Source organism: Pelodiscus sinensis, chromosome 14 (assembly GCF_052426305.1).
Source record: "Pelodiscus sinensis isolate ZL-2025 chromosome 14, ASM5242630v1, whole genome shotgun sequence".
In the NCBI taxonomy this organism is placed as follows: Eukaryota; Metazoa; Chordata; order Testudines; family Trionychidae; genus Pelodiscus; species Pelodiscus sinensis.
In genome coordinates this window covers 13731946-13756988 of record NC_143065.1, presented here as the reverse complement: position 1 = coordinate 13756988, position 25043 = coordinate 13731946, and the positions used below count along the sequence as shown (strand labels likewise).

Here is a 25043-nt window from a genome sequence, read left to right as displayed (position 1 = left end):
GCAATTTCACACAAAGAGATACTTTTAAGTATCTCCAAAGGGAGCAATAACTTAACCACCAACCTGTTTCAAGTACTAGATCTTTGCTGAATCAAGTTCAAGCAGGCATAGTCCTTAAATGGGACTATCATTTATCCAGAGAATGGTGAATTTGACATAAGGAAATGCAGATCTGTCAATAAATTCGATGTTTTCCCATTAGAGAGGTGTAGCAACAGAGGCTGGATATGCTGAAATCTTTACAAGAAATGAAATACAAGTAGGCATGTTTGAGGGAGGATATACAGAGATTTAATCAGATTTACTATTTACAGTTGAGATCACTTTCACATACCATTTTGCTACCTTACATGGCTACATTATTTCCAAACCAACTTAGGATCTACAATATAACAGTTTACTCAACACATAAAACAGCTCTTCATAGAAAAAATGAAAATTCATTATAGAACAGTAGTGCATACCATTTTGCTCCTGAAAAGCCAGCTTTATTTTAAAACACTAAAGTTTGAAAGATTGGATCTCTGAATTTAAGATCAAAGATGCACACTTGTGATTCTAAAATTATTTTGGTTAGTAGTCATTTCATACAACTTATCTTTAGAGTGTACTGTCTTTACCTATGTTTTTTTTTAAAAAAAACCTGACACTGGTGAGAGGTAAGACTATATTAGCCATCACAAATTAAATACAGTTGACTTCCTTTGTACAACTTTGGCCAAAAACATTCCACATAGTGAAGATTTAAAAGGATTCCATATACATATGCAAGAATCAGTTAGTTAATGCTTAGAGGTAATTTACCAAATTAGGCACACTTCCTTTAACTTTCATGTCAACCAAATTAATCTTGATCTGCAAATGGTTCTGAAATTAGAAAGTTTGCTATTAGACTAAAACATATTTAGATACATGAACAGCTGGCTAAATAGCAAGTCACAGGTAAGTATATGGGTATGTGGAAAGCCAAGTTGCTTTGCCCATCACCAGTGTACGTTACAGCTGTCCTCATCTGTGCAGGGTGTGTTTTAGCTAAGTCTACACAGGCAGGAAAACTACTGCAGTAGACCAGGCCCATTCACCTTCCAAGGAAATAAGAGATTCAAGCTCAGGTTTGCATTATCTTCTATGCATAGGTTCCGCCAGTGATAAGAAGCTCGTAAGCGGGATCCCGGCTCCTTCTACACAGCACTACACAGGCACACAGCATGCCCAGCAGCTATGGAAAGAAAAAACAAAACTGAGCACACAGGATATTCTTGCCAGAGATTTAGTTTCTAGATATCAAAGGAAGTTTCAAATTACTATAGATAAAGCCTGAAGTGTGACAAGAGGCAAAATAAGAGGACTTGAAAAGTTTACCAGCTATTCATCTACTACATAAAATTAAGCTCCAAGCGGATCCTTCAAAAAAAAAAAAAGTCTTATAGGAGCATCTTTCATTAGGCTATTCCTTGGTCAAATCACCTGCTGTATTCTGCATCTATTAGGGAAACAGAGGCAAAACAAGACTAATTTAAGAAGGTGGAAACTTTGAATTAGTTGATATAAAAGATGGAAATCAAGGTGATTTAATATTTAATTGCCATAGAAGAAATATCTGTGTGCCACAAGTATAACATTTCAAAGAGGAAATTAGAACCATGCTATTTAATATATAGTTACTATAATCCAGAATGAACAAAAGCAGTTAAACAAAAGCACTTAAAGTTATGACAATTTAACAGGTCTGTAAAAAAAGACACTATAGCTGGAAACCTGTCCTTTGTTAATGCGGCCAAATTTGGAAAAAGTGCCCATAGTTGCAGTTGTCACCTTTTAAAATCCCATTAGTTGCTGCAAAGGTTGCACTGTTACTCCAATGGCTACTCTGGCATCTTGCCAGAAACCAAGGGGTTCAGCTAATTAGTATATAAATATACATGGGATGTTAATGTGAAAATAATGCACTCAGGGCTGTAACAAAGTATTTTACAACAAGTTCAATGCTCGAGGAAGACATCAGTGAGAAGGCTGGAACTGCTTTGCAACCAAGTCTACAACGTCTGGCTTTCTCTTTCACGATGCCTTATGAAGTTATTGTTTAGATTTGTTGATAAGGCTGAATAAAGGAATAAGTCTGAACAGATGTAATTCCCAAAGAGGCCAGACAAACAACAGCCCTTTTACATAACTTGATATATGCCCACAGGGTGACATTTTTAGAACTTTAGTTGGTTCCTTTCCTTGGACTGAAAGTAAATGGTACAATACATTGCAATTCAGTCAAGTCAAGCTGAAATTTGTCCATGCTTCAAGTTTAATAGAAAATAGGACTGCAGGCAGACCAAGACATTTTGAAGCTTCTTGATTTGTGCTGAGGTACATTGTCATTGGGTTTCAGAGTTAAACACACCATTGAATTGAATAAAGAAAGTCACACTTCTCAGATCTGCATTATTTATTGACCAAGGAAACAAAGTACTGGGTAATGGCTGGATAGCTATATGAAACTATTAAAGTTATGTATCAAATGTTCTGTTTTTGTCCATAAATATACACTTACACATTGAAACTCAATAACATTAAGTGATGTTAGCTTAAATCAGTGCCAAAATTTGTGTTACAGTTCTCAGCCAGGATTAAATTTAGTTAAACTATCACTGTTCTGAACAGTGTAGGTGCATTAGTTTTCAATCATCGGCAATTTCACCACCACCATAAATATTCCTTACTGAGTTGTCATTAAAAAAAAGCCAACCCATTTCACTAACCATATAATCAAAATACTAATGTCAGGTTAGGAATTTCATAGAGTTTAGTTTTATGTGAAATCATTGTAATCCTAGCTTATGAGCAGGTGAAAACAGTCAAATTATGTATTGTTGGGTCAACTCAGATCTGAACTAATGTCGGACATTCTGTATACATTTAATGGCCAATTATGTCATAGAATAGTTTGATGGCCTTTCAACTGCATCAGCTCTCAGGTGTCAGACTCTGAAAGGAAAACATGCTGTTGAAATTTTTGGTTCAAAGGTAAGATTTCCATGTTTCAGAGTTTTATTTTTTCCTAAAATAAAGACCACGGATGTATTAGTACTACCTATGTATGAAGACAATGTTGGTTAATGTAAAAAATTGTAATAGTCACCAAAATATTGATTAGCGATGTTAAAAATCATGCATTTGTGTAAATGTGTAACTTCTGAAATTTGAGGTGGGGCAGGCTTCAACCGATGAGAAACAGTAACTGTTGTCATAGCACAAACTCACTAAATTGAAGACTGACAAACTAAATTTAAGAGAAAGAGGCTCTAGAAAACCTGAAATCAATGGAAGTGTCTTATTGACTCCACTAAACTCTTGTGGGTCTAGTTTCTGCTATTAAAATGTTCTGCATTGGATCAGTATCAGGAAATTGCCAGCTCTTAGGAAGAAGGGCTATTTTTTACAACAAACATTGTTCAGTAATCCTTCATTGCCTCAGTCAAACAAGTTAAATTTGTAGGTTACAGTGACAATGCAGAGTTGCTGTAAGCAGAGCTGCCAGAAGCATTAGTCTTCCTGTATATTACAAACACGACAGAATGAGGTCTTTGTGCATTCTTAAAGCCTTGATCAAAAATGTTACTGAATGGGGAAGATCACTGCTGCTCCAATTCACATTTATAGGTCAGAGCCTATTTATTGAAGATTACATTCTCTCTCATGTTTCAATTAATTTTTATATCATCTTGCTGTGCCATATGCACAAAGGACATACTGAAATTACACTTTTATGTATTGCACACAGAATCATGGCAACACTGCATGCTATGGCTTTACAATGGGCTACTGGAGGTTTTAGTTAATAAAAGATACAAAGTTAGGTCAACTAGGACCAGGCTGAAAGGAAAGCAGAGTTTGAATATCGAGAACTACATTAAGATAAATAGCTTATTTAATACAGAAACCTTGCGGCAACAACAAAACCTATTAAAATGCATTACAACATCTAATTACCTAAAAAGTTCCTACTGCAGTCAGAACTAAGCAGAAATAATAGAAACTGTTTACTGAACACACCAGGACTATATGTTTAAGATCCAATATATTTTCTTAATGGGTGTTGCAGGGTTTGTTTTCACATAGAAATGAAACATTTCAAAATAACTTGCGTCAGTATCTTGGCCTGGGCAGAAAACCTTCACTGATGTTTTTCTTTTCTTTTTTTGGCAAAATGTTTACATAGTCATTGCTGCAGACAACCTGGACCCTCTGCTGATAGCTAGATTACAGCCATGTAATGCAGAGACTATTCAATGAGCATGCTTGCTCACAGCTGGTAAGCCAATGGAGAGACCAATGGGCACACATGGCCATAAATGAAAGAGTAGCAAGGGTTATAGCCCCATGCTGAAGGGGTGGGATTTTTAATAATGCTGTTATGGGTTGGGAGAGGGGAAGAACTCTTCTATTTCAGATTCCAAAATAAGTGCCACTTTTAGGACACAGCTTCATAAACATTTCACCTAGTGTTTCTTAAGGTAGCAGTCTCCCTTTATTTTTTTTCCTTTAAACCCAGGCAAGAAAAAGCAACTATGGTTAGTAAACACTGAACTCTGTGCCTGGCACCAATCAGAGAAAAGGAATACTAAGAAGCATCAATAAACAGAACTGAAACTAGAATATCAAGACACTCCAGCAGTTCTCTGCAGCCTTTTGTACAGTGGCATAAATATAAGATTCTGTATATTTGTGTGTGACAGGACTACTCATTTGAGTTAATCAGGGTATACTGAAGCTTTTGACAAAACATAGAAACTGCAGTTAAGACGCCAAAAGCTCTCAAGGAGAAGTGACAAGAAGCTTAAATTCATTTGTAGCAAACCACGTGCAGGTTAACAAAAGGACATGACCAACTATGGAAGGAGGCAAAAAAGATACTAGAAGAGAACTTCTATGACACGCAGAGTTGCATGAATAGAACAATCCTATTTTGACCATCAGTCCTTGCTTCCAATTACACTTAAACCTCACTATTCTGGGTATCCCTAATATGGGAACACCTGTGGTAGGGAGGAGGAAGTATCTCTGCATGCTGTTGCTCCCCCTCTTCCCACTTGGGGGAAAATGTGGGGGGCATGGAGCCTTGTGTGCCCCCTAGGGCAAAATGTGCTCCATCCTCCTTAAATGCCCTCCCTGGCCCAGCAAAATCTTTAATCTGGAATAGCCCGTTTCACAGGGATGCTATATTAAAGAGGTTCAAGTGTATTTTGGATGCCTCTCTCTGGAAACTACTTCGGTTGTTCTCTCTCCCCCCCCCCCGCTTCTCCCTCTCGAGTTGATGGCCAAAGTTACACACAAGTTGATTTAACACTTTTGTACTATGTACAAGGTTCTTCTGTTGAATTTTCCTCATCTCAGTAAGTTCATACTGCTATTACTCGACAGTAGGAATATTGAAAATCAGTTATTTTACTAATTGTATAACTGTTAAAATTCCTAATGGTTACATGTTTATTTGGTGCAACAGGCAGGAGCCAGTCTCAAGGGGAGCAGATTTAAAACCTGGGGCTGAGGCAGCCTGCCGGTCCGAGTTTTAAATGCAGAGCATGCGGCGTATGTGTGCGCGCCTGTGTGTTTTATGGTTAACCAAGACTGTTTAAGGAATTGGTTATCTGTTAAAATCCCTAAAGGACAAGGCGAGCAATGCACATGGGTTAAGGCTGTAATAGTGTAATCAATTAACTGATAAGCAAAAGCTTATAGGTTAAATGCTATAGACTACACACCTCTCTCTTACAGGTACATTTTTTAGCAGACTGGACAGCAGCCTGGCTTGTGCCAGGTCTCAGACATACCCCGCTGCAGCTCTGCATTTAAAGTGTATTAGGAGCCAGATGGGCAGGCAGCCTGGCTAATGTTTTGGTTCGTGCTGGATCTGGGAGCTCAGACATTCCCTGGATAGGTGCTGTTGCCTCTGTATCAGTGCTGGTTTTTAAACTGGCTCCCCTTCTGGGCCAACTTCTGCATGGTACCCTGTGCTGCTGCCTCTGACAGAGACTATGTCTAAACTAGATCTCTCTTTCGAAAGAGGGATATTAGACATATCAAAATTGCAAATGAAGTTGGGATATGAACTTCCCACGTTTCATTTGCTCATTTTTTGAGGTTTACAGAATCTTTCAAAAAAGCCTTTTCTTTTCAAAAGAACCACGTCTGGACTGCGGTTTCACTTTCAAAATAGCATTTTTCAAAAAAATGCCATGACAATTATGCAAATGAAACACGGGAAATTCAAATCCCAGCCTCATTTGCAGTGTCAATATGTCTAATTTACATCCCTCTTTTGAAAGAGGGATAAAGTCTAGACATAGTCAGAGGCAGCAGAGCGGCTCCTCAGGAGTGGGGCCAGAGCTCACTGCTGCGCTGTTCCTAGTGCAGAGGAAAACAGGAGGATTCCAATGATTTGCTCTTTGTTTCAGTGCATTCAGATACTTCCTAGAGGTTTGAAAGGGGGAGGGGTGCATGACTACAGAGCAGCAGAGAGCGAAACACTGAGCAAAGCCACCAGGTCAGGCATTGTGGGATACTGAGGGAAGTCAGTTCTGACAACAAAACAAACAGCAATGTCCACACTGGCTCTCTAACAATAAAGGGAGGGGAGAAGAAATAAAGAGTCTCTTGTAGGAGTGGACGTTGGTCACAGAAACTGGACGTGTTTTGACAAAAGTTGCATTGCTGTGAGTTTTTCCTCACTGTTTAGTTGCCAATTGACCCTTTTAGAGACAACTACCTTACCATATAGAAAGCCAGCAGCACTTGTTACCATTTCCAGTCAATAGGTGACTATTCAGAAGCCCTATTCCAGAGTAAACAGAACTATTCCTGAACACTCATTTATCTGAGCACCAACTGCTCACCCCTGTTATAAACTGCTCGTGCTCTAGCACTGATTTAGTTAAAGTAGGTTTTAATATTTAAAGTTAAATAATTGATGACAGAAAGATGAAAGTTCTGAACTAACATTACATTCTCATACTGCAAGATGGTTAACTCTAAAAGCAACACAGAAGCGCCTTTAATTTAAGATTATGACTTCATATACATTAAGTTTACACAGGAAAGAAAACATCTCTCCACAGGAATGTCAAGAAACTATATAGTGCAAGAAGAGTATTAGACAAAGCACATTTTTCAAACACCAAGGCAAAATGTATGACTAACAGGAGATCAAATCACCTAAAAGGGATGGAATAATCAGATCTATCCAAAAGCAAAAATTAGCATTTTAGATACCTCAAATAAGACAGCTCAAGAAAATGAAACCATATTAAATGCCTAACATTTATATGCAGATTAGTTAGCCACTTAAGTTTATTTTGGAGATGGAGTTCCATTACTAGAGGCATTTTCGGGTGCTGAATATTGGCAAAAAATCCTTTTGAAAAATTTCAGTCCAACAGATAAACTGAACTTTAATAGCTTTATATAGCTGGCTTGACTTTACTAAAGGCAGAAATTTACACCAATTAAAGTTTTCTGCTGCTAAGCACTGAGGAATATTTAGTTTGCTTTAAAAAAAAATCGTAGCAACAGCTTGCATAGTATTTTCATAGGGGTCTGTAATGCCACTGCTGCATCTGCAGACACCTGGCTAATACCTCTAACAATATCAGAGCATTAACTGCCTAAACTACATGAACAGAGAAGCAGGATTCCAAACATACAGGCACATTTAAGAGTACATGGCAGCATACTTTTTCCAAGGTCCATTTACATAAAGAATTAAATTTTGTTTTAATATGCATCTCAATATCTATCTGTGGAACCTAGTTAACATGTTTTAATTTTGCCATACCTTGCAAAATTTTATTCACAGCATCTGTAAGTTGTTCATAATGTACCTGACCATTAAGGCATTTAACTAACCAAATTCAACAGACTATAGGTGCAGTTTTTATAAAGATGTGCTTTATGACAGTGTACTCCCTGAACTATCAGCTGGAAAGTTTGAGCTAGCAACTCTTTACATTTATGTACAGAGAATTCTTAACTCATAATTTCATTTCCTCAGAAGGTCCAGCAGTTGAATTAGTAACCTGGGATCATAGCTTTTCATATAAAAATGAAACTCTGGACTATCAGCCAAATGTTTTGAAATCTCACCTGAATGGCAGCAAATGCCAGTGCTGCCCAGATAACATACATCATGATTTCTTGTAGCTTCTTTACAACCAAAGCCTCACACCCCTGAAACAAGCAAAGAGGACCATTTAGAAAGTGCTCAGCCTGGTCATAACTTTGCACAGGAGCTCTGCATATATATCCACTAACAAAAAGAAACAAATGTCAGACAAATATAGCAAGCAGAATGGACAGACGTGCAAAAAGCTTTACATTCTAGAAGTAATGAGATCTAAATATCGGCTTTTAGGACAGGAAAAAAAATCAGTTATTTTTTTCAGACTCCAGATCAGATCCCTGATTTATGAACTATACCCCAAATCTATGCTTTGGCCATTAGAACAAATTTTACAAAGACTATCAGCTTTGTACATACTAGCGAACTGAATTCACAGGCCTGGATTACCTCAGAGTAAAGGTCCATTGGGTGGGCCAAACTGCCAGTACAATTGGTGCTGGTTGCTCTGCAGCAGCTGAGGGGCACACTGTTATTTTTAGTTTCTTTGAACCACTTGGTGTTCTCCCAGTCTGAATAGTTGTGGATCCCGCAACAGCGCAGCTGCAGAAAACAGAAAAAGCCACTGAGTATATCAAAGTTATCTCAAAGGGAAAATCATTAAGAATATGCAGCGACTATTACAACGCAACACACGCACACATTTGCATTAGAAAAGTCTGTGTTAAATATTGAATATTGGAGTTGGTCACGTGCCACTTAGCACAGTAAATGTTTTGCCAAAGACTGAAGTTACAGATTGAATAGTGTTTAGTGATTATTTTCAACTTCAAATTAGTTTTATGGTAAAGATTCTGAAAACTAGCTATGCAACAGTCATTGTTAAAATTCCACCCCGGATGCTAAATGTTTAACTGAGTTTTCTATGCCCTCAATCCCATATATAATTTTGGATGATTTATAAACTTAATAAAGACCTGTTCCATTAATATTTTCTTCAGACATTCTTGTGCTCAAATGACTACAGAGAAAACTGTGGAGTCCACTTCTTACCATAGAGTTATGCATCAAAATTTAGATCTCCCATTTTAAACAAGTATGTTTCTAGCCTTCATGGGTGTGAAGGAAGCCTTCAAAATGTGAACCAAATGTGAATCAATGCAGCATTGTACTACACTAAAATTGTAACAGACTAAAACTATGGCCTTAAGTCTGAGCCTGAATGGGATAGTAAAGCATTCTGCTTTCGTCAGGTCTCATAAGTCTACTAAACTCCCTAAAGTCCCTGCCCATCCACACACTTCAAAGCACACAGCTGCAGAGAATGGTGGTTTCTTAAAAATCAAAAATGTTTTTAAAATAGCTCACTAAGCATCAGCATTTCCGGCTCACAATAGAGAGAGACTTTCAGACTCCAAGTCAACAGATGGCAGCCACGTTAGGTAAAAATGCCAGGGTTAAAGAAAATCAAGCAGCCATTGACACTTGGGAGTTAATCTCAGAGTTTGGAGCCATGAGAAATCATCTGATACCCAGTATTAAAGAAGGACGTTACTGAAGGGATAACAGGCCAGACTCTAGGCACACTGGACTTAAATACCAAAACCAGTGAGTGTGCAGTGCAGAACACGGCACTGCTGAAAAAAAGAGAAGATGCACATGGAATTGGAGGATATAGAAAAGAGTGAAAAGGAAAAAATAAGAATTAAGGGACTCTCTAAAAGAAAGGAAAGTGTCCCACAGGACATTGTTTCCTCCCCGTAGACCTTGCAAGACCCTTATAAAAATCTTCCTGGAAAACGTAATCATTAAACAGAAATGTTTCGGGTCAGCTGATACACAGAACCTCTACTGAAAAATGAAGCTCTAGAATAAGGATGTAAACTGTTACCTGTCCGAGACAGAACAACAAAAATGGCTGCCCGTCGCAGGTGAGCCATAGCCTGTTACACCTCAAGGGCTGGTATAGGGGGCTCTGTCTGTGAGGCGGAGCGCTTTCCATATAAGGGCATGCAGAATAATTATCTTCCCCTGCTCGCTCCACCCACTGCAGCAAAGATCAACCAATGAGGCGACAAGTGACCTGGCAATAAAACAGGCAGCCGAACCCCTCTGAGTGGGGAATCGCATCGTGTGAACGCCTGGCCGGATCACCCAGACGCCTTGCGCCCCCCGCTCTCGAGTCTTACTGAGCGTACTCCGAGTTGGTCGACCCGAGTGGAGACAGTTTATGAGCATGTGGCTGGTACTCGTGTTCCTGCTGTCTCCAGAACTGGTATAACACCCGTCCCCCGCCATTATCCCTATCCTGATTGATTCTTCAGTTGCCCTTATTGCCTGTCAAGTGACAGGGGTTAAAGAGTTATTGTGTTAAACAACAACTATTTGTAAACTAAGTTTTTAACTGTTCCCTTGTATAAAATAGTGTAGATAGTTAACTTCATGAACAATATTAGTGTTAATTCAACTGTTCCTAACCCCTGGGCAGTTATTGACAATTACTGTGATTTAGAAAAGCCTCAGGGAATTGTTTTATATTGTTTGGTGATTTGCTTAATTTTTGTTCTGATAAATGTCTGGCATCCGCGTATGTGACTGAGTTCTCAGTCATTAGGTGTCAGAGTCATCATTCAGATAAAATCAGTTTTTCTTTTTGCAACCCCAAGTCGTGGTCTCACTCTTTCCGGCATCCCTTTCGAACTTCGCGTATTGCGGGGACTGACATTACCAAGTAAACCTAAGGTTTACTGGAGAAGTAACTGGTTAACCAGGCAGCGGGAACCTGGATAGGGCAGCAGGCAGGGCTGAAGAGTCCCCGATGGCAACCGGGCTATAGCAACAGCTCTGGCCCCATAACAGCCACAGCCTGGTGGGCGAGGGTAGGACCCCAGCTGGCTACCCAGACAGAGGCAGACAGGACCTGGCCTGGCCACTCCGAGCAGTAGTTCTGGTCCTGGCTGTGTGGCAGCCCCAGCCCCCATACACCCAGGGTCCCATCTCCCCGCACCAGTGAACTGCTGCTGTGGCAACCCAAGCCCTGAGCGGGGGCAGGTGGAACCTGGGCCAGGCAGCCCCCTCTATGGGATCATAGTTAAACATTTTGTTTAATATGTTAATTGTTTAACCACGATTTTAAATCCCCGCTCTAGACAAAAAGGCTTTTGTAAAAACATGTTTTTAAAAGCATATTAGTGGGAAACTGAATTTATTGATGACTGAGTCTACTGATAAAGCCTTCAGGTAAAACAAATCAAATATTTATGACAAAGGCAAATGGATTTTTTTAAAATTTAAATCAGACTTTGTATTAAAAAAACCCCTACATTTCTCATTTGAAAACAATTACAATTAAATCTCACCACAAACATGCTACACATAATTTACAATTTCATAAAAATGAATTAATGGCTTTAGTTTGTTCAACCTAAATACTAGCTCTTGCTTCTTGAAAGTTCTGGGCTTTTGATTTCTGTTTCTCAGCAGACTAAAAAGTAACATGACCAAAGACAGACACACATTAAGCAACCTCAGTTCATGCTCTCAGTTAATATAAACAAGTGAAAATGGATTAAGGACACAAAAATTAACACAATATTTGGAGAGTACTTGGAGTTATCCATAATGCCAGATTTAAAAAAAAAAACATTTATTTTCATCACTTGATGTACAGAAAGCCTTTGAGGGGATACAGTAGAACTTTCCATTTCAAATCCTCTCTCATATGGACTTTGTCCTCCGATATCTTAATGGATGCTCTTCATACCAGCTCAAAAGTGAGTCAAATATTGGTGTAAAATTCCCATTTTAAATTACAAAAAGAAGTCGTTATTTCAGACAATTTGTTACAAATGAGCAACAATTTCTATAAGATGCATGGGAATTCACATCTCGAACAACCTAGAGGAGCTCTATCATTTAAAACATGAAACCATCACTTCAGCAAATTAAAAAAATATATGGGGAAAGAATATAAGTTTCTTGGTTGGGAAGAATGGCCACAGTGGGAAAAAATTGAATATTCAGCTAAGGGTGTCTTCCTTGTATGAACCGATACAGAATAAGGGAAGACCAACGAGTGCAGATATTTGTACAAATCCATTAAACAATGATTTACTGTAACAAATATTACATGGGACTATGAAACCAACCAGTGCAAAGCAATAATGGATTGGGACACTAACCTAGACAATGAGACTACTGAACAAGAAAACTGTGGTGGTGTAAATATTGTTAGGTTACTGTGGATTAATTTAAAAAGTCACACTTCAGAAATTTACAAATGTCTTTTAATGTACCCTTTGCTATGGGTCTGAGACAGAGAGAACTTCTTTCCTCGTCAGCGACACTTACTGCGAATAATCCAGATCTTAATCCAAATTACAAATCAACAGATTTTTAAAGATTAGGGGAGACATGGTTAACCAATTATTCACTTATGATTGCTGACTTGGAAAAATTAAGTAACTTGAACTCTCCCATAGTAAAAGAACTTTTAAATTAGGAAGCTGAGAAACCATGCCTACAACAGACCCCCTGAGCCTTGGGGCTGGATCTGGCTTGTGGGGGAGGAAGTGACTGCATACTGAACAGCAGTGTAGGAAACCACTGACCTGGAGGCTCTCTTTGCTGCTCCCACTGGCCGGAAGCCCAGCCAATCGGAGCAGCAGGGAGCGGTGCCTTGGGGGCACGGAGCCAGGTAGGCAGCCCTTACATCCCTCATGTCAGACCCCATGCCCCAATCCTCTGCACATAGACACCCTCCCACTGAGACCCCTCATCCCCACCTTGCTCCTGCACCCTGCCTGCTGCTCAGAACTGTCCTCTCCTGCACACTCCCTTCCTGACCTTGCACCTCTATCCCCTCCCACACCCATTTTGTCATCAATAGGTGGTTTGCTGGGAGTCCACAGCAAGATTATGTTGAGTGGGGTGGGCTGTGGGCCAGGCTGCAAGTCAAAAAGTTTGAGAAACACTGCTCTAGATCTTGCCTAGACTTGAAATTGTTTGCAATTGTTAAAATAAAGTCAATCAGGGCCTTTCAAGTAGCTTTATGCTACCACAGATGCATTTCTGTATCCACCTCAACAGTGAGCTATCAGCAGATGGGGCAGTACACTCTGGGATGTCCTAACAGAGAGAAATATTGAACAGAGATAAAAAGTATTAAAGGAAAAAAACTGGGAGTCCAGCTCCCATGGTTAATAATCTCTCCCCCCCACAAGCATATTTAAGTGGTTTAAGAAGGACACTGAATGATATATTTGTCTCTTGCAACAGCTAAGTATCATGGGTACTAGTAGTTAACTGTTTATAGAGCTTGGTCACTATATAATGTGTCATCTGAAGAAGTGGGTTGTGCCCACAAAAGTTTATGATATCATCTACATGTTTTGTTAGTCGGTAAGGTGCTACTAGACTATTTGTTTTAAGTTTTTCCTATAATCTTATCTTGGTCGAAGTTTTAATGTGGACAGCATCTAACAAACCTCAGAGCAACATAATATTCAGAGCTCCTCCTACAATATGACATAATGAGATCTATAATTACAATCAATTTTCCATAATGTTGACTCTCACCTGTCTCTGTACATAGTCAATAGCGCGGCTGGCAGCATCAGGGTTTGTCCCACTGTATGCGTCATACACTTTCTGAATGCTGTGATCAACTTCATCCTCCACCTATAAAGCAAACATTAATACACTTTCAAACTACTAGTGTAAGTAGTACAGCTCAGGTACCAGTGTCCCTTTCATCCCTTGTATTGTGGCGCATATGTGTATGAGGTGAGCTGCATGGGGACAGGGGTTTAGTGCAGATGGCAGAAGTCAGGAAGAGAAGCGGAGATAAAATTTTTCAATGGCTTAAATGACTGCTTCTTGGAGCAGCTGGTGCAGGAACCCACAAGGGGAGAGGCAATTCTCGATTTAGTCCTGAGTGGAGTGCAGGATCAGGTCCAGGATATAACCGTTACAGGACCGCTTGGGAATAGTGACCGTAATATAACATCATTTAACATTCCTGTGGTGGGAAGAACACCTCAGCAGTCCAGCATCCTGGCATTTAATTTCAAAAAGGGGAATTACACAAAAATGAGGAGGTTAGTTAAACAAATTAAAAGAGACAGTGACTAGAGCCAAATCCCTGAAAGCCGCATGGAAACTTTTTAAAGACACCATAATAGAGGCCCAACTTAAATGTATACCCCAAATTAAAAAACATAGCAAGAGACCTAAAAAAGAGTCACCGTGGCTGAACCACCATGTAAAAGAAGCGGTGAGGGACAAAAAGGTTTCTTAAGAAGTGGAAGTCCAATCCTACGGAGATAAATAGAAAGGAACTTAAATCGAGTGTAAAATGTAATAAGAAAAGCAAAAAAGATTGAGGAACAGCTAGCCAAAAACTCAAAAAGAAATAACAAAAATGTTTTTTTAAGTACATTAGAAGCAGGAAGCCTGCTAAAAAACCTGTGGGTCCCCTAGATGATCGAGCTATAAAAGGAGCAATCAAGAACGATAAAGCCATTGCGGAGAAACTAAATGATTTCTTTGCTTCAGTCTTCATGGCTGAGGATGTTGGGGAGATTCCCGAATCTGCACCATCCTTTGTGGGTGGTGAATCTGAGGAACTGTCCCGGATTGATGTGTCATTAGAGGTAGTTTTGGAACAAATAGAAAAACTTAATGTTAACAAATCTCCGGGACCGGATGGCATTCATCCAAGGGTTCTAAAAGAATTCAAATGGGAAATTGCTGAGCTAGTATGTGTGGTTTGTAACCTATCCTTTAAATCGGCTTCCGTACCTAATGACTGGAAGGTAGCCAACGTGACACCAATATTTAAAAAGGGCTCTAGAGGTAATCCTGGCAATTACAGACCGGTAAGTCTAACTTCAGTATCGGGCAAATTAGTCAAAACAATAGTGAAGAATAAAATTGTGAAGCATGTAGAAGAACATAATTTGTTGGACAAAAGTCAACATGGTTTCTGTAAAGGGAAATCCTGTCTTACTAATCTATTAGAGTTCTTTGAAGGGGTTAACAAACATATGGACAAGGGGGATCCAGTAGATATAGTATACTCGGATTTTCAGAAAGCCTTTGACAAGGTCCCTCACCAAAGGCTCTTGTGTAAATTACATGGCCATGGGATAAGAGGGAAGGTCCTTTCTTGGATTGAGAACTGGTTAAAAGTCAGGAAACAAAGGGTAGGAATAAATGGTAAATTTTCAGATTGGAGAGGGGTAACTAGTGGTGTCCCCCAAGGGTCAGTCCTGGGACCAATCCTTTTCAACTTATTCATAAATGATCTGGAGAAAGGGGTAAGCAGTGAGGTAGTAAAGTTTGCAGATGATACCGAACTGTTTAGGATAGTCAAGACAAAAGCAGACTGAGGGACTCCAAGAAGAGCTCACCAAACTGAGTGATTGGGCAACAAAATGGCAAATGAAATTTAATGTGGATAAGTGTAAAGTAATGCACATCGGGAAAAATAACCCCAACTATACGTACAGTATGATGGGGCTAATTTGGCTACGACAAATCAGGAAAGAGATCTTGGAGTTATTGTGGACAATTCTCTGAAAACTTCCACACAGTGTACAGCGGCAGTCAAAAAGGCAAATAGGATGCTAGGAATTATTAGGAAAGGGATAGAAAATAAGACCCAGAATATCTTACTGCCCCTCTATAAAACTATGGTACGCCCTCATCTTGAATACTGTGTACAGATGTGGTCTCCTCACCTCAAAAAAGATATTTTGGCCTTGGAAGGGTTCAGAAAAGGGCAACTAAAATGATTAGGGGTTTGGAACGGGTCCCGTATGAGGAGAGGTTAAAGCAACTGGGACTTTTCAGTTTAGAAAAGAGGAGACTGAGGGGGGATATGATAGAGGTATATAAAATCATGAGTGGAGTGGAGAGGGCCGATAAAGAAAAGTTATTTATTAGTTCCCTAAATAGAAGAACTAGAGGACACCAAATGAAATTAAAGGGTAGCAGGTTTAAAACTAATAAAAGAAAGTACTTCTTCACACAGCGTGTAGTCAACCTGTGGAACTCCTTGCCAGAGGAGGCTGAAGGCTAGGACTATAATAGAGTTTAAAGAGAAGCTAGATAATTTCATGGAGGTTAGGTCCATAAAAGGCTATTAGCCAGGAGATAAAATGGTGTTCCTGGCCTCTGTTTGTCAGAGGCTGGAGAGGGATGGCAGGAGACAAATCGCTTGATCATTGTCTTCAGTCCACCCTCTCTGGGGCACCTGGTGCTGGCCACTGTCGGCAGTCAGGATCCTGGGCTAGATGGACCTTTGGTCTGACCCAGTACGGCCGTTCTTATGTATATCAGAGACAGCAGCACACAGTGGCAGGTGGCTGGTTTGCGAGGAGAGTTTTTTAAACTGGCTGCCCTTGTGGACCAGCTCCCACCTGGCATGCTGCACTGCTGCCTCAGGCAGTGTCTACACTGAGTTTTTGTGGCAGAAAATATGCTAATGAGGGACTCATTAGTATAAATCGCAATCTCATTAGCGTATTTTCTGCCATTTCTTTTTGCCCACGGGGTTTTTGTGCAAAAAGAAGCAGTGTAGCCACTTCCGTTTTGCACAAAAGCCCTGATTTGCGCAAGATCCTTATGCCTCTCCGAGCTAATGAGATGGCGACTTATGCTAACGAGTCCTTCATTAGCACATTTTCTGCCACAAAAACCTCACAGTGTAGACAAAGCCTCAGAGAAGCAGCAGTGCAGAGTGGCAGAGGGCTTCCGTGGGAGTGGGGCCAGCCCCACTGGCTGCCAGCCCCACTCCCGGGGACTACAGAATAGTCAACTAACCAATTAGAATTAATAAGGTTAATTGATTATTCATTTAACCAATACTGAACATCCCTAGTTGCCAGGAGAAGTTAATCTGCAATGATCAAGTGTCTATGTCGATACTTTCAGATCCTTCAGCAGTAGAGGGTAGTTTGAGGCAAATTCTTTCCTACCAGAGACCTAGGTTCTATTTTGGTGTCCTTCCTGTCCAGAGTCATGTTAGAAGTATTTGGCTTCCGGGGTCATGAAGAGGCAGCAAAAAAGGGAAGTCTGACCTTCATTTTCATCTGATGTAGGTGACATGGGTTTTATTTTTCCAGTTTTGGAAGAGAATGAGCAGGTTGAGGCTCAACCTGCTCCTGAGCGCAGGAATCCCTAACTGTGACCTTTAGACTAGAGTACTGCGTTGTACTCTGTCTGAACTAGTGACTGCTGGAATTTGAAAAATTAGTCTATTCACATTCTCAGATGTATACATCGGAAGTGTGACGATGTTGTAACTGGGGTGGGATCTTAACCCAAACAGGGGCTGTTGGGAGTGGGATGCTGCAAAGCCAGGTACCTTCCCCTGCTGAAGGAAGTGACACAGCTGGGCTACCGCCCCAGACCTTCCTGCAGATGCACAAGGTACCCAGAGGTGCAGCTGATATCCCCTCACCTCTGAGAGCAGCTGTGCAGGGGAGGAGAACGATGGGACCTAACTATGGGATGTAAAATCTCGGTTAGTCAGTTAATCTGTTAAATTTAGGTCAAACCAACATTTAACTGGTTAAGTGGGATTTAAGCTGAGGACCACACCAGCATGGCCGGAGCAGCGCCGAGCCCCATACTAGCTCTCTCCCCCATGTCAGGCTCATGACAGACAGGCAGGGACCTGTTCCAGCCCCTACCGGTTACCAGTTAAACAGAACTGGTACCCCTTAAAAGGTGATGTTTACTGGTTAAACTTCCACATCCCTAATCCTTACCCAGCCTGGGGACTGGAGCTCATCGAGCAGTGGGAGCCCAGGGCCGGGGCACTGCTCCAATAGCTAGATTTCACACGGAAGTGCTTATTTCAGTGGTCTGTGACATTTCACAGCTGTGAATTTGGTAGGGTCCTACCTAGAGGATTTAAATTCTGGTTACTTGAGCAGCCACCTCTACTCCCACTATGTTGAATAGAATCTACACTTAAAACATCCCTACACTGAAGCTGTCTACTGTGAAACTCACTATCCTCAGTGCTTCAACAGTGATAAGTCAGCAGACCGTGGGACACAGGTCAAGCTAGTCATTTCTTTGTTCAGCTTCTTCCTTAGGCAAGATTGTTTCAGGGAAGTTTCCTTTTGTGAAGGAACAAGTGAATAATACATGTTTATGTTCTATACACTGTCAGGGCACACTAACAAAAATGAAAAGCAGTGGAAGAAAATGCCAAGTTCAGTGCCTGCCTACTTCAGCTACAGCAAGAGAAGGCCAAGATAAGGTGAAGGCTGTTCAGATGCCACACTCAATTAAGATCAAGTTACAAAAGCGTTACTATTTTATGGTTCTATGTGTCTGATATGCCATACCCAGAAGTGCCAGTTTCTACTAATATATAGCACTTCCAAAGCATTTTTACATCCACATCTTGCATTAAGCTGAAGACTGCTAATGTTACTCCCATTTTACAGAGGAGAAAGTAAGACTTTCTGCGGACTGCGCAATGGAATCAGGCAGAGCCAGGATTAGTATTTAAAAGTTCCCAGACTTACAGTCCTATGCTCTTTCCATTATGGCATGTCATTTCTAATTACTAGGACAAAATGGAATATTTGCTTTTATAACTGTGGCATTACTGCAATTTGTTTTCTATTATATCTTCCAATCAGTAATAAATAAAGGATCTAGATCTGAAGTCATGTGATGACGTAGAAGGAACTAAATATTTATCTGGATTAAGTACCTAGTCCATTTGGACTGCTTACTTTACAACTACACCTTAAACCAGGGGTGTGCAATAATTTTTGAAGTGGCCCTGGGCTGCCCCAGAAGGAGCGGAGCCAGAATGCTTCTGGGCTTCCCCACGCCCAGACCATAGAATTACAGAGCTGAAAGAGACCTCAGGAGGTCAAGTCTAGCCCCTTGTCCAAGACAGGACCAATCCCAACTAATTGGTCTGGGGATGGGGACGCTCCTTTGCCCCACCCCCCTTCCCACTAGGTACCCATGCCCCTGGGAGGGTGGGAAAAAGCTTCACACACTCCCCCGCCCCCAGGCCCTGACTGGCCTGGGGAACATGCGAAGCCTCCTCCTGCCCTACCCCCACCCTGCGAGTAGCACGGGACACTTCAAAGTGCCACGCGCTGCTTGCAGGGTGAAAGGAGACATCATGCACTCCTCTGCTCCCAAGTCCTGATTGTGAAGCTTCCCTCGCCTTGCTCCTGCCCTGTACGAGCGTATGGCACTATGAAGTGCCGTGCGCTACTCGCAGGGCAGGGGAGAGGGTGAGGAAACTTTGCACCACTCCCCTACCCCCAGGCCAATCAGGACTTGGGATGCAGGATAGCGCATGGCATCTCTTCCTGCCCTGTGAGCAGCACGTAGCACTTCAAAGCTCTAATTGGCCTGGGGGCAGGGGAGCAGCAGGGCCTCCATAGGCCGGATCAACCCGCTTGGTGGGCCGGATAAGGCCCGCGGAGATCCTTTTGCCCACCCCTGCCTTAAAGAGTAACTAAAAATCAAGATATTAAGTTAGGGTAAGCATTGATTCACAACCCACCCAAATGTAGTGCAAGTTATGCTGCACATTGATTCAAGCGTTTTTAAAAACAGACTAGAATACTTGGCAAATGGAGACATGCTAATTATGGCATGATCCTGTATGTGTATCCGTTTTCCACCTCACTCTTCACTGACAAAACCTGCTAAACATCAGGCTGAATTGGTATATAAATTATATCCACACCTTAAAAAAAAAAAAAAAGTAGCCCTATACAGCCAGAATACAATTAAATAGCAAGTGAGTTACCAGTTTCCCTCCCTAAAAATTAGCCATCTTTTATCAAAGTTCAGTAACCCATAACTATATTAAAGTCACTTACTTCCAGACCTCTGAAGTAGTCTGTTTCAATGTTTTTTTCCACCACCTTTGCTATTATTCAGGCCTGCAACTTTCTTTGATCTTATACAATGTACAGAATCAAAACATCTTCACAATACTCAACAGCAGTTTTAGAAAATCCCCAATATAACAATACCTGCAGTATATAAGGTTGTTTTTCACCAGTTTGGTCACAACCTACAATAAAATATTTATTGGACTTCGAAAAGTTATTACCTTTGCTCTGTAGATGTATCCCAGAACTACCACCACGACTTCAGTGATGAAAACCAAGAGGAGGATGATCACAAACTGTTAAATATAATCCAAAATATTTAGATCATATGTAGCTTTGCTCACATACGTTTGAGAACTTAAACTCTGCCTGTCAGGTTTATCATTCTTGCCATACAAAGTACTAACTTGTAATGTAATTTATAGAAATTGCATTTCAAAGAACCAAAGTTCAGACCTAAATTCATCTAAGTAACTGAGTGCTCATGGCTTCAGCACCCAACAAAATAATCAGAAAATGCCAAAAAAAAAGGTTCAGGCAAATATTGTCCATTTGGAGGACAGCATCATGTTGGCGTACTGCAGCCATGTGTTTCTCCACAGTAGCAGCTTTAAAAGAACCAAGTCTATTGTGAAAGAAAGTTAAAGTAGTGAGACAAGGAAACTGAGTCAGAGTTTCCATATTGAAGGGCCCACCATATCTAATCTGAACTCCTATATATTACCCAACAACCTCCGATGAAATCAAACCAAAAATATTCAAATCCACAGAAGGCTTATCTATTATGGTGACAGTTTTATAAACACATTAGTACCCTATATATCTTTTAGTTTTACTCAAATATACGTTAAGGTATCAAACAGGAACACCAGAAACTAAAGTACTAATTTAAACAAGTACAGCTTGGGCAACCCAGTTCCAATTCACCACAAGAAAAAAAAAAACCACTTTTAATTACACTACAAGATACTCAGTTAAATTCCATCAACAGTGCCATCCACAATTTTAGTTTAGATGTCGGCAGTCTTAAGCACAAATGTGTTTCAAAATAATTATTTTCACAAATTGAATACAAACATACCAACCAAGTTCACAGTGTTAACCTTTCTGCTTTAAGCTGATTATTCAGAAACAGGACATTGGAAGGATGTTATATAAAAAGGTATCAGTACTAGAAAAAGGCTGATTTAATATGTTCCAACAAAAAACACATTTTAGGATAAAATACTAAGCTTGTAAAAGATTGTAAGACTATATAGCTAATAAACCTAAACTTATGTCAGTTTCCAATTTAAACACTTTCATTAAGACTCTGTTCATTCAAAAGAAACACTAAGGTGAAATATGCATCAGAACAATAAGCCTCAAAAGCTCACGTGAAACAGCAACTTACAGAGGCAAGTCCACAGCGACTTTCACGGATTGTGGCACAGCATCCAATAAGCCCAATAATAAAGAGAAGCGTCCCCACAGCTATGATAACAACTGCCGGAATAAGCGTATAGACGTCTTCAAAGAAGTGATCATAGTCGTCATATGTTATGAAGACATAGGCTCCCACATAGCATAGAATGCCAGCTGCGGCCTGCAAAAAAAAAAAATTAGGATGATCAAATTCTACATAAATCCCAAGTTATAATTTCACAAGGAGTACTTTAGCGACCATTTCTAATGTCAGTAAAACTGCTCTTCTATAGGACCCCAGCTATAAATACTTAGCCAGTACTTCCTCTGTCACTGGGTATGTCTAGACTAGAGAAAGCAGAGGATAGTGGATAGTTAACTCCAATTTTACACATAGTCTAAGCCTCACAGTTAGATTGGAGTTCAAATTTTCATCTAGATTTACCAGATTCACCTGCATCCTAACTAAATAAAACACTTGAGTCAGTTTACCTTAACCTAACCTCCAAAGCCTTAAAATAAGGGAAGAAGAGATGTTATGTTGTGAACACTGCACTCCTGTGTTCCTCCTTCCCAAACATGTGTCTTTTGTGAAACCAATGTAACAAGCTTTCCATTAAAAAAAAAAAAAAAAAAAGAAAAAAAAAGGAATATTAACTCCAGTTCAAATAAAGTTTCCACTATGAATAGTATACAAGCATTGTGGTGCACATCTATAGAATTCACATGGTGAAATTTCAACTTCAAATGAACCAGTCTCAGAAACATTGTGTGAACTAGCCAGTTTCTGCACAAAGAGGTAAAATATTACCTCTGCTGTTGTAACTTACTGACAGATTAATGCTAAGGATTTTCAAAATTAGATCTTATTGCACCCTTTGATGCATGCATATTGTTCTTATACTGCAAGTCAGAAAGCAGAAGGATTCCCACTCACCTCAATGGAAGTACACTTTCAAGATAACCAGCTGAGTCCATGAGATAATGTATTACAGTAAACTTCCGATAATCCGGCACCTTTAGGACTCAGGGGGTGCCAGATTATCAGATATGCCGGACTATCGGAAGAGGGGGCTATGAGGGGTCTGGGGTGGGGAGGATGGCACCCCAGACTCCTCATAACCCCCCTTTCCGATAGTCCGGCTCTGCACCAGGCGTCCCAGATTCAGCCGCTGCTGTGGGATGCCTAGGGCAGAGCAGCTGGGGCACTGCAAGACCAACCCGGCACCACCCCAGCTGCTCTTGGGGACGCCTGGAACAGAGCAGCTGGGGTGCTGCCGGGTTGGTCCCGCAGTGCCGAGGGACGGCGCTACGGAACCAACCGGGCAGCACCCCAGCTGCTCCGCCCCAGGCATCCCCGATTCAGCCGCTGCTGAAACTGATCAGCGGCTGACTCCAGGAAGCCCGGGGCAGAGCAGTTCTACAACAAACCTGCTGTCCTCTCTTCACATCTCTCTGGCCCCATGGCAACATCTAGGACACTCAAGGTAAATTTGGCATGGAACAGCTTAAATGGGAGAACTATGCCAATTAAAATAATGGAAGCTGTGTACTCAGTTATAATATTCCATCTGTTCAATGTGTTAGACTGTCAAACACACCTAAGCCAAGTGAAATTAATAGCCTGTCTCCTTGTTTATATTAGTATGCTGCCATAGAACATTTTAGGTTATTCAAACTGGTTTTACGGAGTCATCACATGAACCTAAATATTATTTCATCTCATCTTGAGTTAATATGCATCAAGACAGTTCACCACAGAGACTTTGGTGAGCTAGCAACATAAAACTACTCCTGAAGTGAGCTCAGACTCACAATAGGTTAGCTTGTCTCCAATATTAAAAGGTGTTAATTTTCCCCATGGTTTTAAACTTTTATTAAAGTATACAGCAGGGCTGCCGACCCCTACCCCCCCCAAAAAAACGCCAAACAGTTGGGAGTCGCACACAAGAGAGAAGCAACGGGGGAAGGGAAAAAAAAGCACAAACTAAAAATAAAGCCCCCCAACTAAGAAGGTGAAAGACACTCCCCACGTTCCCTTCACACACCAGAGCCTAGGGAGATTCTGCATGCTCCAGCCCATGGTGAGAAGGTAGAAAGACTGGAGTGCAAGCGTGGACTCCTGAGACTCGAAGGCAAGATCCAGGCAAGCCGGTGGCTGCATCCAGACACTGAGCCTTAGGTTCTCCATCCCTGGTATACAGGCTGATCATAGTCTGTACGTATAAGGTCACATGCAGCATAGAGATGCTATACAGTTTAGCTGCAGATGCATTTTAATGTTACTGCATATTTGAATTACTATAGGCCTTAGGGGGGCTCACTGCTTTAAGAACAATATGAATGGAGTTAAGTCCCTGCCTTGGAAGGTTTACAAGCTAAACACAAGGAGTATGGGGAAGGATCTAATATGCAAGCAATCTGAATGTAAAAGGAAAACATTGTTATTTAAAAAAAAAAATTCTGGAACTTTTAAGGAAGGGAAGATGTTTGGAAGATATTAAATGAACAGAAAAGGAAGACAAGACGAGATGTTAAATGGTAAGATATGAACTGGGATAATGTTATACTTATCCAATTACTGGCGTATTTTAAGTCACAGGTGGTGTCTAGATTGCAAGCTTCTTTCAGAAAATGCTTTTCCAGAAGAGATCTTCCAAAAAACCATCCAAAAGAGCATCTACACAGCAAAAACGCATCAAAAAAGCGATCTGCTTTTTCTAAAGCTAGTGTCCACATTAAATGTGGACACTATCTCACATTTAAGCTGTGATTACTATGGATGGAGTGGCCACCAAGACACTTGTACCTTTTCCTCGTCTTTTGAAAGAACTCCCTCTTCCCCGTCCACAAACGCCTTTTTCTGAAAGAACTCTGAGAAAAACCTCTTCCTACGGGGAAGAAGCCTACCAATGTCAGAAAAACCCCCTCTGTTCTTTCGATTTTTTTCCCCAAAAGAACATGATTGCAATGTAGACGTAGAGTGAAGTTTTTTCGGAAAAACTACCATTTTTATGAAAAAAAAACCCCAAAAAACCCTGCAGTGTAGACATATCCCCAGATCAATGCCTAAAAAAGACACTGCTCATCTAAAGTGTTAGTGACTATATTAGCCTTGACCTGTGAGCATGTCAGCTGGTAAATGCTATAAATTTATAATTTATTTTACACTTTGATGATGTAGGATATAGGAAATGTTAAGGAGAGGAGAGAATAATCTATCATTTGACCAGGATTAATCTTTACTATCAGAACAAGCTGTGTGTCAGCTGAATTTCCTCTTGATACAAAGTTTCAGAAGCTATTTGAGAACTATGCTTCTGCTCTCATAAGCAGGTCCTAACCCAATATGGAAAAAATAGTCATGGGGGGAGAGGGGAGGGAAAGAGAAGAAAGAAAAGTCATTTTCACATTACAGTGTTCTTGAATGTACAATACAGGACCCAAACAACTTCTGACTTTTCTGTGAATAGGAGCCACAAAAATGATAAATAAGTACAAATGTTACCAGTAGGTTATTCAAAGTATTTCAATTTTACAGAACTGACGAGATAAAAATGAGCTAAGGAATTTCAGGTTTACATCTGCCTGTCTTCTACTAACTTTGGTTTTACAAATCATAGAAATGTAGTGCTAGAAGG

General features: G+C 40.6%; 1 protein-coding gene across 1 annotated transcript in view; it reads right to left on the bottom strand.

Moving 5' to 3' along the window:
• Positions 1–268: 268 nt before the first annotated feature.
• TSPAN3 (tetraspanin 3) overlaps positions 269–25043 on the bottom strand; it is a 48001-nt gene continuing 23226 nt past the window's right edge. The window contains exons 2-7 of the mRNA XM_075897384.2: positions 21392–21583; positions 20220–20294; positions 13685–13786; positions 8558–8710; positions 8134–8217; positions 269–1219 (exon numbers count right to left, since the gene is read on the bottom strand). Of these exons, the coding sequence (XP_075753499.1) occupies positions 1127–1219; positions 8134–8217; positions 8558–8710; positions 13685–13786; positions 20220–20294; positions 21392–21583 (699 nt within the window). The 3' untranslated portion in view covers positions 269–1126. The remainder of the gene's footprint in view (positions 1220–8133; positions 8218–8557; positions 8711–13684; positions 13787–20219; positions 20295–21391; positions 21584–25043) is intronic.